The sequence below is a fragment of the Pectinophora gossypiella genome, chromosome 14, assembly GCF_024362695.1.
Source record: "Pectinophora gossypiella chromosome 14, ilPecGoss1.1, whole genome shotgun sequence".
Lineage (NCBI taxonomy): Eukaryota > Metazoa > Arthropoda > Insecta > Lepidoptera > Gelechiidae > Pectinophora > Pectinophora gossypiella.
The window spans coordinates 13,981,021-13,995,053 of NC_065417.1; the positions used below are offsets into that span (position 1 = coordinate 13,981,021).

Sequence of the window (14,033 nt, forward strand, 5' to 3'; positions counted from 1 at the left end):
CATTGGACATTGGAGCATAGAATAAGGAATATTACAACTAGTGATGTGCCGGATCGTCGTTAAAAATGTATATCCGCGCATACGGATCTGAATACGGATATTCATTGTAAAGATCCGCGGATACGGATACGGATCTTTATTTTCTTAAAAAAAAGATTACAGTTTTAGTTATTTCATTGTTATAAAAGTGATATTTTATCTTGCTTTCATAATAAAGATCTATCTGTCTAAATGTTTGCAATATAAAGGTGCCAAATATTTGATTTTAAGAAATAAAAACAATCTGAATGGAATTTTATTGTTTTTTATTTAATAATTCTACTTAATCACCTGAAAAATATCCGTAAAAGATCCGTGTGAAAAGTAACGGACACGGATACGGATACGGATTTTTCTTTTATCTCGGATATTCGCGGATACGGATATTCGGAACATTACTAATTACAACTAATAAGGAGTCAAAATTTCGGCTTAGAGACGAATTAGGACTTTAGATATTATACACAATGTTTGCGTGTTTATTCTGGCATATTTACTTTCCTACTTTGAATTGTTTAATTACCTAGGTCAAAGATAAATTATGAAATGCTGATTACTAAATAAAGATGAGTCGAAAACTGAAAAAAAAACCGTTTCTAATTTCTATTTATCTTATTTATGAATTTTAATCAAGAAACACGCAATATTATTTGCGTCATTTTTTCCCGTTTTTCTATGACGTCACAAGTTGCTTTTTCATACAAATTCCTTAGTAATTTCGTGTTTTGATGTTTAGTAAAAAAATATTATTAGACTAATTGGAAATTACCCTATCGTTGTCTACATTGCTTCCGTTAGATAGTATAAAACAAAGTGGATTTTTCTGTCCCTATATCTCTATGTACGCTTAAATCTTTAAAACTACGCAACGGATTTTGATGCGGTTTTTTTAATAGATAGAGTGATTCAAGAGGAAGGTTTATATGTATAATAACATCCATGAAATAGTGGAGAAATACTGTTATTTTTATTCTGATCGTCATAATATTGTTCACAGAAAACTATGGGAGCGGGCGCATCCTGACAACATAAAGAAACCATTGTCTCCAATACCGTTTGAAAAGGTAAATATTAACATTTAATTAAATAGTTTTTAAAATTAATTATCTTCAGGTGGTACTGAAAGCGTTCTGGCAATTTTCTAGATCGCACATGCAATGGGTGTTGGACATTATTCGAATAAATTATTATCTAAATAACTATTCACGAATGAATTATGCGCGAATAATTTCGTTTCGTTACGAAAACTATTTATTTGAATATTTGTAGATAATGTTATCGAAATTAATTCGAATAATGTCCTACTCTGCCGGTTACCGACTTTATATCGCGATTGACAGTAATATTCCTTTAAAAATAGGTATGACCATTAGCTTTTTTTTTGCAATAATTTATGTGTGACCTCATTCAAGTCGCCATGACAGTTGTGAATATATTTGCGCGATTTTTATATACAGAATACTGATTGAAAATAATAATATTTTTAAATGTAACGCGTTTTGGGGTATCGCGTAACTCGTTATCAGCGTTAAAGTATATTATTAAAATTTTTTTCAAGTTTAGTCAACTCAGGAGCGGATCCAGCTTTTATGTCAGGGGTGGGGTGGTCACTAGGCCAAAGATAACATATCTCTGTAGAGATTTAGATAAAATTGTCATCCCCCCGCAACCCCCCCCCTCTCCCTGATCCGCCGATGAGTCAACTGACCCATTTTTTTTATAACACTATTGTAAACCACAACTAATCCAATCTTCTTTTCAAGAATACCCCTCCTCTTCAGGTGAACCCGGAATATCGTTACCACGACCACAATAATTTGAGCACCAAAAATAAGAATGCGAGTGTTGACGTCAAGAAGAAAGAGTTGAACAAGAAGAGTTACTTAGATCTTACACCAGAGGCGCTGGCGCAGGTGTGCGGTCAGGTGTCGGATAACATGCGATTTGATTGCGCACCCGGCGGGGATGAGGCGGTTTGTGAGAAACGAGGTACGTTCAAATACTAATTGCACCAATCTTCTATCGTGTGGGTTGTGAGGTGGATTACCAACCCCATCAACCCTGGTGTCAGGGTTACTATTGAGCCGCCAAAGACTCGTGTAACGAATACTAACTTACATCAGTAAGTAGTAACCGGGACCAACGGCTTAACGTGCCTTCCGATGCACGGATCATCTTACTTTCGGACAATCAGGTGATCAGCCTGTAATGTCCTATAACCAGACTAGGTATCACAAAGGGATTTTCGTAATGTGTCTCCACCGGGATTTTAACCCGGGACCTCCGGATCGTGAGCCCAACGTTAAAACCACTGGACCACGGAGGTTACGTTGCACCAATAAGAAACGATTACAAGTTGAAATTAACATCTAAAATTAAGATATTATGGCTGTTCAAATGAAGTTCAATATCAGTTATTACACGCCGTCACGTGTGACAAGATACGACGCGAACGCTTTTTTACAGAGAATGGCCCCGATTCCTGCAGACACCTCCTGATTTTACTTTAAATTATACCTGTCATTTTCTTATCTGCCGAAAAAGAAAAGGACGGATGATTTTCAGCTCTTAATTTTAGGAAGAATGACTAAATGAATGAATAACGCGGGCGAATCAAAAAGGTATGCAAACCGTTTGATGTGTGCTGTCAACTTATTTCTGTCGGGTTATTAGTCAATGCAATTTTTTTATAGGGTTGTTTCTGATTTGTGCTTAAAATTGACGTGTGTTCCATAAATTTTATGCTTGTCGATTACCCGTCCCTTTCCTTTTTACAGGAATTAGTACCATTGTTTGTCTATTTGTTACACTGCTTTTCTACGCCTCATCATCATCATCACCAGCCCATTAACATCCCCACTACTGGGGCACGGGCCTCCCCTATGGATGGATGGATAGGGAGATCGGGCCTTAAACCGACGGGTCTACGCCTAATAGCCTTAAATGTGTCCATTTCTCAGGTTGCTGTTGGAAACCGGCGAAGACTCAAGGCGCTCCGTACTGCTACTATCCGCCTGGCTACACTACGTTCAAGTTTCTCAACATGACGGAGAATAAGCACGGCATGCGAGCCATATACGCCAAGGATAGGCCTTCAGGGTATCCGGGCGACTTCGAACTGGCTGTTGTGGACTTCAAGTACTTGTCCGATGACTCGCTGCAGATTAAGGTACGTAAACATATTTAAACAGCCTATTTTCGTCTTAGGATTCTTACAGACGAACTGCAAGTTGTGAACGGCAGAGGCTACTTCAGCCATCGCCACCTGTCGACATCTGCCGTCGACGCGTCGGCGGCAGCAGCCAATGCGTCGACGGCTGCCGCCGACAGGTGGTGACGTTTGCAGTTGCGGCGTGTTTCTGCGAGGTTCCCAGTTTTAAACAGGGTTATTATACAGGGTTTTAGTGACACCGTGACTTATATTGAGGGGGATGACTCAGACCACATACATACATACATAAACTCACGCCCGCAATCCCTAATGGGGTGGGCAGAGCCACAAGCAATCAAAGACAACCTGCAGCCACTGTTGATACTCATGGTCTGAATCATCCCTCAAAGTTTTCGTTACGATGTTACTAACCTCTTATTAGTTAACTTATGTGCAATAAAGAATTATTGATCGATTGATTGATTCTTCTTCTTCCTGTCGTTTCGATGGCATTCAGATTTTTTCAGCCCAGTATTTTGCCACTCGGACAGCATTTTCGGTGGCATTCGTCAACTCCTCTCGCGTACAGGTATCAGGGCACGCGGGCCAAGATGTTAGATGAGCCATAGTCTGTGGCGTAACACCACACACGCTCAGGTCCGATCCGTTGAGAAAACCCCTCTTGGACAGGTTAATTGATTGATTGAATCTTTTGTTTGACAGATATACGACCCAGAGCACAAACGTTTCGAGGTGCCCATCCCGCAACTGCCGATGGTGCCGGGACCTATATCCACCTTGAAGTACCGAGTGCAGTTGGACAGTGGCAGCGTCGGATTCAAGATTATACGGAATGCTGACAATGTTACTATGTGAGTGTTACATTTCATACTTTCAAACAATCGTAAATCGATTCCTGCAGACGCCATCTAATTTTATTTTAAGTTATACCTGTCATTCTCTAGAGTAGCTCGGTAGCGCAGCGGTAAACGCGCTCGGTCTGCGATTGTTGAAGTTAAGCAACTTTCGCAAAGGCCGGTCATAGGATGGGTGACCACAAAAAAAAAAGTTTTCATCTCGAGCTTCTCCGTGCTTCGGAAGGCACGTTAAGCCGTTGGTCCCGGCTGCATTAGCAGTTGATAATAACCATCAATCCGCACTGGGCCCGCGTGATGGTTTAAGGCCCGATCTCCCTATCCATCCATAGGGAAGGCCCGTGCCCCAGCAGTGGGGACGTTAATGGGCTGATGATGATGACCTGTCATTTTCTTATCCGCTGAAAAAGAAAGAGACGGTTAATCGACAGGCATAAAATTGATAGAATACACGTTAATTTTAAGCAGAAATCTAAAACAACCGTCTAAACATTTTACATCGGCCAATAACCCGACAGAATTAAGTTGACAGCACACGTCAAACGGTTTGCATACCAGCGAGATAACTTTTTGATTCGCCCGGGTTATTCATTAATTTACTCACTCTTCCTAAAATTTACGACTGTCAATCATCCGTCTCTTTCCTTTTCGGCGAATAAGAAGATGACAGGTATAACTTAAAGTAAAATTAGGATGTGTGCAGGAATCGGGAAGTTATCAGGGATATGAGATTCCCGATATTTCAACACTGTTACAAGTGTCAGGCAAGGCTAACATGCGCAAAGTAATAAAATTTTCGACCAATTCAATAAATTTTGTCGAAATCGATAAGTTTTTTTCCCCCCTAACATGCGTGCTACGTGAATTTGTTCGTATTTTGACAGAACGACATGACTTATTTGGGTTCACATATTAGCACCAATCAACAAAACGTCATAATCATATCATTAGAATCGATAAAATGACTGATCACGGGACGACTGATGAAATTGGAGTGGAGTAGGTAGATCCGTATTATTTTAAGGGCAAATATATCTGTCTACCGTCTTTCTTTGCCGCTTGTTTTTACATTTAACGTGGTTTAATTTCAGACAATCGTCCAATGCCAAGGTCTTACAGCACAAATAAAGGAAAAAACTAGAAAATTGATAATTCCTTGTCCATCACAAAAAAAATGTTTGCGATTACAAACTTATTTGCAGTGCGTTTTTGCATTAAAAACGTATTCGTTCATCTAATAGAAAGTTCAGTGGGTAGTTCCTCTTGCGATAGATGTACATCTGATTGCCCCAATTGGGATATAAGTAATGAGCTTATCTTCTGTTCTGTTATTTCGATGTATGGAGACAATAGTTTTTGAACGGCGTGCGGCACGCTGGATGGTGAGGATATGGTATCTCGACGTGCCGGCAGAGTAGGGGAATGATCGGTGATAACAACAATAAATTAGAAGCAAGCAGAAATATATACAGTTTATAAAAAGCACTTCACAAACAGTAAAGGAATATATATAGTTCACAATATACAGGCGTAACCTTCCGCGCGAGTCGGACTCGCACTTGACCGACTTTTTTATGGAATTAAAATATTTTTTTTCTTTTCCAGCCTAAATACCCAAGACGTGGGCGCAATGATCCTCTCAGACAAATTCCTGCAGATATCAGCGATTCTACCAACTGACCACATATTCGGATTCGGTGAACATCGAGACAGATTACGAAGGGACATGAATTGGAAGACATATACCATGTTTAATAGGGACATTACGCCGATCCCCACGGTATGTATTCCTGTAATCATCATTAATTTAAGAGCCACGCTCTTGTCGGTGTAGCATTCTCTATTCATATCTATCAAAGGCCAATTCTTTGACTGTTTATAAGACACGACGTTCGCCTTCCCTTTAATTTTATCCACGTAAGCTCTTCGGCCTCTTCCTCTATTTCCTTCTATCTTCCCTTCTGTGATGTATTCACATACGTAACTTATTTCAGTAATTAAACAGTCTCGATGATCCGTAAGTTTTGATAAACAGGGCACTGGTGTAAGCACTGTTGGGCCGATTGCATAGTACCTAGCCCCAGTGCTTTCTCCCTGCCTATTCAGTCTTCCTCAAAATTAGGCATAAAGATAGGCATTTACTATTTAAACTCGAAGAACGTAATATACGATTCCGACGACCTATTACTCTAGCCATAGAGGCAACCAATCAGCTCGCGACACCCAACACGATTTCCCCCAATCAGCGCTTATCGCTATCGACCCACTAAAATAAATATTTTTCCTCTCAGACGACGCCCTGAGCCGAGGTTCGCGCCCAACTGGGCACCCTCAGGCCTGTTGTCTTAAACTTTGTACCGGGTGAGAGCCTTCAGCGCTCCCCATTTTGTCCGGCCAAGTAGTTAATGCCATCTGCGGCAAATCTACAATAAGTCACGTCAAAAAAAAAAAAAGAAAACTAGTTAGCGTGTACCAGCTTAGGCCACGTCTTCACTTACCATCAGGTGAGATTGTGGACAAGTTTTATATTTTAATTAAAATACAATAAATAGAAGAATGCTCTTTTCAGACTAATCTTTATGGCACCCATCCATTTTATCTCGCCGTGGAAAAGGACGGCAAAAGTCACGGATTGTTACTGCAGAATTCCAATGCAATTGGTAAGTTTTTTTTATCTATTAAAAAAAGAACACTTTAATTTGTTTTTCTTTAAAAAGCCTGTTCTATTTAAGTTTATGTCTTACTTGTTACCCCCACCGGTTGATTGGGGGGAGGGAGGTAGTGGAACTTATACAGCCTAATGTTATGACTAAAGTAAGTCTCAGAGGGGGTGAATTCGCCAGATACGAATTGGTGCTGGGCGGAGATTGACCGTTCTATTCGTAGTATTATTTAATCTATGCCAAGAGTCATGGGTATGAGTGAGAAAAGAAGCCTGAAGATACATCGGTATTTAGTTCATCTTGCGATGGATGTACCTTTGACCCTAAGGTACATGAAATGGCAAGCAGGCCAGCGCCCGGGGTGGAGACGCCTTGTCCAACAAAAGGTGTCTTCGAAGAAGGAAGAAGATTAGAACTGGACAGACAATGTAATGATATGAAAGCCTGTGGAAATCTTTAATTACGTGGGCGGTGTGCTGACGTGCCCACAATGTGGGCGCACGTTCTCGCACAAAATTCGAGCCATCATAGAGCACACCAGAGAGCAAACTTTCCAACCTCTTGAACGATCGATGATGAACCTTTAATGACTCCACCAGCTCCAATCGCTGCAGTCGAAATCGACTGTGAAACATCATCATCATCAATTGGGATATAGTCCTGATATCTTATGGGTGAATAAGGCGTTACATGAGTCATGTCAGAGGTCTTAGGCGGTTCACTAATAACCCTGACACCAGGGTTGATGAGGTTGGTAATCCACCTCACAACCCACTTGATAGAAGGAGAAGAAGAAGTGTGTTTGTCCTAATTAAAATTATTTATTTCTTTCCCAGACGTAGTACTTCAACCGACGCCAGCGCTAACATTCAGAGCCATCGGCGGAATACTGAAGCTGTTGGTATTCATGGGCCCGTCGCCCAAGGAGGTTGTGTCGCAGTATACTGAACTGATAGGCCGGCCGTTCATGCCGCCCTACTGGTCACTTGGCTTCCATCTGTGCAAGTGAGTCTATAGCTAAATTCATCATCATCATAAGAGCCACACGCTCCCTGGGCAAGGGTTCTACGTTATACCCCGTAGGTCTGGGTCCCTATTCGAACTCAGCCACCATCTCACTCCGGCCTGCTGAAGTAAGAAGCGCCCACCCCCGCGACAAGGACGCGCCGAAGCGGTCTTTAATTTTGGTTCCATACCAGACCATTAACCCGGTCCCAGGGGGGACAGAGTAATAGCTAAATTAAACTATGAAATCATGTGACAACGTGAAATTAAGTCAATGTGGACTTACTTGCTCTAATGCGTTTTTAATTTATCTTAAGTGCAGTTTTCACTAACACAGTTGGCTCGATCATTATAGACGGAAATACAGCTCACCACCTAATCACGTTGGTCTAACGGAAAGGTCGGTGAAGTGTGGGTGCTTAGTTCATCTAACGATAGTTGTACCTCTGACTACCCCAATTTGAATGTAGTCGTGAGCTATGTTAAATCATGGGCAAACCAAAACCAAGCGAATGTTGTTGGCTGACAGTGGAAGATCGTTAAGAAAGGTTCAGTACGACCTACTCTGAACCGGCGTGCGTGTATGAAACGATTGATGAATGTGGAATTGTGTGGGAAGCAAAAGAAGTATGTCAGGGTCGAAGCAAATGGAATTCCATAGTTTCTGATTACCCCTGTGGAAAATAGGCGTGAGTTTAAGTATGTATGTATGTAAAAGCATGGAGTAAGTGGAGTAACTAATATACTACGTAGAGGGACGTGCGCCATACTGGAAACGTTTCCGTTAAAGCGCGTGCAAATTGAGCGTTCGTAGCGAGCATTGGCAACAGCCTCCGTGGTCTAGTGGTTAGAGCGTTAGGCTCACGATCTGGAGGTCCGGGTTCGATTCCCGATGGGGACATTGTCGAAATCACTTTGTGAGACTGTCCTTTGTTTGGTAAGGACTTTTCAGGCTTGAATCACCTCATTGTCCGAAAAAGTAAGATGATTCCGTGCTTCGGAGGGCACGTTAAGCCGTCGGTCCCGGCTATTAGCCGTAAAAAATACCTCCACCAACCCGCAGTAGAGCAGCGTGGTGGAGTATGCTCCATACCCCCTCCGGTTGATTGAGGGGAGGCCTGTGCCCAGCAGTGGGACGTATATAGGCAGTTTATGAGCGAGCATTGGTACCGTCAGAGTGTTCATAACGATACGACGCAGCGTCACTAGATGGCGCTTATTCCCATACGTAAGCTTATGCGGTTAGCGACATCTAGTAACGAAATAGAGTCATAAATTTCTGCTTATTTTTATTTCAGATATGGCTACCACGATTTGAACACAACGGAACGCGTCTGGCAGTCGAATAGGGATGCTGGCATTCCTTTTGTAAGTTGGAATTATAATGGAGCTTATTCCAGTGCGGTCACGAGCATTAATATGTATACACTTTGGTACCATGTCACATTAACTTTTTTGACAAATTGAACTGTAAGTATCACTAAATGTCAAATGTGTTAGTGCGACAGAGTCCTAAAATGGGGACATGACTGTACGTGTGTACGTTTATTTTTAAGTTATACCTGTTATTTTCTTATCCGCCGTAAAGGGACTCTCTGCCGTCTTCTGTATTTCCGAATGTATATAACCCGGCTGCTTTCAAGGCCAGAGTGAACAGTCACCTTCTGAGCTCGCTCGATCTTAGGCCTCGTCAATGACTTCGGGCAAGTCTAAAAAAAGGTCTGAAAACTTGTGAGTTAAGTTGACGGCACACGTCAAACGGGTTGCATACCAGCGAGATAACTATTTGATTCGCCCGGGTTATTCATTCATTCACTCATTCATTTTAAAATTAACATCTGTCAATGTAAATTACGAAAGGAAAAAGTGAGAAAAACAGTCCGCGCGCTACGTTTTTTTCTTAACGGCTTACGGTTTGGACGTATAATTATGGTCTGTTCATAATATGTTTGATGATTTTTTTTCAGGACGTACAATGGAATGACATTGACTACATGGTGAATCAAAACGACTTTACCTACGACACCGTACGCTTCGGCGGTCTCCCAGAGTTTGTCAAGAAGTTGCATAATGAAGGGATGCATTATGTTATTATTATTGGTAAATACATTCTTTTTCGCATTTTTTGTATCTCAATGTCGTCGCTCGCCGTATAATGTAAACCACGCAAGCGCCTTTTTGAAAAATCACATTGGGATGTGATTTTAACTGACTTCAAAAAAAGGAGGAGGTTCTCAATTCGTCGGGATCTTATTTTGTTATGTCATCATCATCAGCCCATTAACGTCCCCACTGCTGGGCACGGGCCTTCCCTAAGGATGGATAGGAAGCGGGCCTTAAACCATCACGCGGGCCCAGTGCGGATTGATGGTTATTAACGACTGCTAATGCAGCCGGGACCAACGGCTTAACGTGCCTTCCGAAGCACGGAGGAGCTCGACATGAAAACTTTTTTTGTGGTCACCCATCCTATGACCGGCCTTTGCGAAAGTTGCTTAACTTCAACAATCGCAGTACGAGCGCGTTAACCGCTGCGCCACCGAGCTCCTCATTTTGTTATGTATGTTTCCCGATTACTTGAAGACTCCTGGACCAGATGTGGATCCACTGCCATCCTAACAGAGATCTCCGCCGTGAAAATGTATGCCATGTCTTCCAGATCCCGGTGTGAGCGCTTCAGAAAAGCTCGGCACTTATCCCCCTTACGACAGAGGGATTGAAATGGACGTGTTCGTCAAGAACAGCACAAATCAGCCGTTTATTGGAAAGGTTTGTGACTCTTGCTTTGCTAGTGAATTGATGTTCTAAACCGCCTTATTACAAAGCGAAGACTAAAGACTGCTAATAGCAGGTTAAAATATAATCCAAGCTACAAGAAATGTCCCACGGCCGTGGCGCTAGTGTCGCAGATTCTGCATAGAATTATTATCACTTGTCAATTAGTTCCATTAACATACGTGGACGTTTTTTGTGGTCTTCTTAAAGTCTAATACAGTGGTTTAGAACCCGCGGCACTACTCCAAATCATGGATTCAATATAAAATATTCGCACCTTTACAATTAGCTACTTGACTTTCGGATAAATATTTTAAAAATTGCAATTGCTTATTTTCTAATAAAATATTTTAATTTTTAATTTAATAAATATACCTCTTAAAATATTTTATTTTCTCGAAAAAGCTTTATATATTTAAAATAATAGAAAAAAAAAACATATTTTTCTTCAATCATTTTATATTTCGCGTGAAAACGGTTGGTCACGTGACATTTTGCCCAGTGACGTCACAGTTCAACAAACAAAGTAACTATCAAACAGTGTAACTTGAAACCTGACATAGTTTTTGTTTATTTTGTGAAATGTGACATGACACGAAGCTCGATCATGGCCGCCTGTGTTTCGGGCTTTATAATACACAGATAAAAAACGCATTCTTATTTTGGAAAAATAAAATATTTAAAAATGATCTTAATAAAAAAAGAACTATTGGATAATTATCGTGAAATGATAAACTATCATATCCGACATATTTTATATTTTATTGTTACAACTGTTAAGTAGCTAATTCAACTTTTTGTATACGACCAGGTATGGAATTATGGCACCACAGTGTTCCCCGACTTCACGCACCCGAACTCCACCAGCTACTGGGTGGAGATGATGACGGAGTTCCACTCCAAAGTCAACTACGACGGCGCTTGGATCGTAAGTGTACACCCGTCCATGTATATCGTCACGTTATAGTGAAAACCAAGTACCTTTTTGAAAAACCACACTGTAATCCGGCCAAGTAATTAATTCCATCTCAGGGAAAACTCCAATAAGCTACGTCAAAATATACACTAAAACAGCAAACAAAAGGGGTATAAGTTATCTTTAAATTAAAAAAGAAAAGGTCTACAATCAAGTCTACATACAAGGGGACAAAAAAGTGATCCTATAAGGGTTCCGTTTTACCCATTGAGGTTCGAAACCTTCAAAAAAGGTCGATAAATTGGTATAAATTGGTAACTCTCGATGAGGGTTTATATAATTTGTTACGATATTGTGGCCGTAGAACTCTTGTGTACACTTCGCGGTTTTGTGGAAACATGCTTTTGTTTTTAATTACAACCTTGTTTAAAATTACACTAATATAGAGTAAGATATACTAACCCAATGAGTCTTGTTACTTGAATAAATAAATAAATAATTATTATATTTGTGTTGGTCTGAAATAAACGTTATATTATTATTATGGCAGGACATGAACGAGCCATCAAACTTCGTCAACGGTCAGGTAGACGGGGAATGTCTGCCAGAAAATCTGTCATACAAGCCTGCATGGACGGCGCCAGAGGGGTTGAAGTACAAGACACTTTGTATGGACGCTATACACGCGGCCGGGGCCCATTACGATGTACACAACCTATATTCCCTGTATGAAGCCGTCGCTACTAATTTGTAAGTTCACTCTTCATACAAAAATCTCATTGTCACCTTGCATATGCGAGCAGGATATAATCTGCGCATGCTCCCTTACTGCTTAGCGGCTTACGGCTATTTGGACTACAGTAGGACCCAGAGGGGGTGAGGTAAATCTAACTCGGCGCTCGATACGAATTGGTGCGGGGCAGAGAGTTACCGTTCTATACGTAGTATTATTCTTTATTCTATGCTGCAGTTTTAAGTTTAATTATTGTTTTAACGGACAAAGAAACCAGCTATTTAGTTTTAACGATTAATATTTAATAAAATTAAAAAAAAAAATACACGGTGTTAGTGACATCGTAACGAAAACTTTGAGGGATGATTCAGACCACGATTCTGAGTTGATGTCAAGTGGAATTTTCACTTGATATTAACTCAGAATCATTAGTTAAATCATCCCCCACAGTATTCGTTACGATGTCAGTAACGCTCTGTATATGTTATGTATATTCAACTTTGTTCTTTTTAAGTTATTCACAAGGAAACCAAAACATCTGACTGCTAACATAGTCAACAACAAGTAAAAAATAAAATGTTGGCGGCGGATCACATATCACTCGATTACAGTATCGATTATTTCTTAATGATTAAGTCGATTTTGTACAAGAAATTTAATAATTTGTAACGTAAAATTACTTTTATTTTTTATTTCCAGCGCCCTACAAGAGATCCGCGGCAAGCGTCCGTTCATAATATCGCGGTCCTCGTTCCCCGGGCTGGGGCACTACGCGGGCCACTGGAGCGGCGACGTACGCAGCACCTGGGACGATATGCGCATGTCTATACCCGGTCAGTTATGGCCACGACGACGGCCTCAGTGGTCCAGTGGTTTGAGCGTTGGGCTCACGATCCGGAGGTCCCGGGTTCAAATCCCGGTGGGGACATATCACAAAAATCACTTTGTGATCCCTAGTTTGGTTAGGAGATTACAGGCTGATCACCTGATTGTCCGAAAGTAAGATGATCCGTGCTTCGGAAGGCACGTTAAGCTGTTGGTCTCGGTTGCTACTAACTGATGCAAGTAAGTAGTTACATGAGCCATGTCAGGGACCTTTGGCGGCTCAGTAGTAACCCTGACACCAGGGTTGATAGAGTTGGTAATCCACTTCACAACCCACACAATAGATGAAGAAGAAGAATGACCTCGATTCCTGCAGACACCTAATTTTATTTTTAGTTATACCCGTCATTCTCTTATCCGCCAAAAAGGAAAGGGACGGGTAATCGACAGGCATAAAGTTTATGAAACACACGTCAATTGTAGGCAGAAATTTAAAAAACCCTTCCGAAATTTTATATTGGGTAATAACCCGACAGAATTAAGTTGGATTGGTTGGATTTTCATCCATGTCTTTCCTATTCGGCGGATGAGAAAATGACGGGTATAACTTAAAATAAAATTAGGATGGGTCTGCAGGTACCGGGGCCATTATCTATCATAATCTACATGAAGAAGTTTGTACGATAAAAAAAAATTAAAAACAAAAAAAAGAAAAGAAAAAAAATGAAATGATTTATTATGAATTATGATATCTTAATCTGCAAAACTATACATCAAACAAAAATCTTACACCATTATTTAGAATCCGTCATTCGAAGTTTACACGTAATACCATTGAAAATAAGCATTAATATCTGTTGTCCGTTCCCCATAGAACTGCTGAGCTTCAGTCTGTTCGGAATACCGATGATGGGCGCGGACATATGCGGGTTCGTGCAGGACACCACGCCGGCGCTGTGCAAGCGGTGGATGCAGCTCGGCGCCTTTTACCCCTTCTCTAGGAACCACGCCGATATCAATTCTAAGGTGAGACTAGTTTTAAAATGAGACT

The 14,033-nt window shown here is 41.0% G+C and overlaps 1 protein-coding gene across 1 annotated transcript in view; it reads left to right on the plus strand.

The window, feature by feature from the left end:
- LOC126372833 (uncharacterized) overlaps positions 1-14,033 on the plus strand; it is a 52,439-nt gene that overhangs the window by 3,936 nt on the left and 34,470 nt on the right. The window contains exons 3-16 of the mRNA XM_050018742.1: positions 1,037-1,103; positions 1,803-2,028; positions 3,000-3,208; positions 3,914-4,062; positions 5,671-5,845; positions 6,635-6,725; positions 7,565-7,733; positions 9,032-9,101; positions 9,701-9,833; positions 10,393-10,502; positions 11,320-11,436; positions 11,975-12,174; positions 12,857-12,990; positions 13,857-14,008. Coding sequence (XP_049874699.1) covers positions 1,037-1,103; positions 1,803-2,028; positions 3,000-3,208; positions 3,914-4,062; positions 5,671-5,845; positions 6,635-6,725; positions 7,565-7,733; positions 9,032-9,101; positions 9,701-9,833; positions 10,393-10,502; positions 11,320-11,436; positions 11,975-12,174; positions 12,857-12,990; positions 13,857-14,008 — 2,002 coding nt within the window. The remainder of the gene's footprint in view (positions 1-1,036; positions 1,104-1,802; positions 2,029-2,999; positions 3,209-3,913; positions 4,063-5,670; positions 5,846-6,634; positions 6,726-7,564; positions 7,734-9,031; positions 9,102-9,700; positions 9,834-10,392; positions 10,503-11,319; positions 11,437-11,974; positions 12,175-12,856; positions 12,991-13,856; positions 14,009-14,033) is intronic.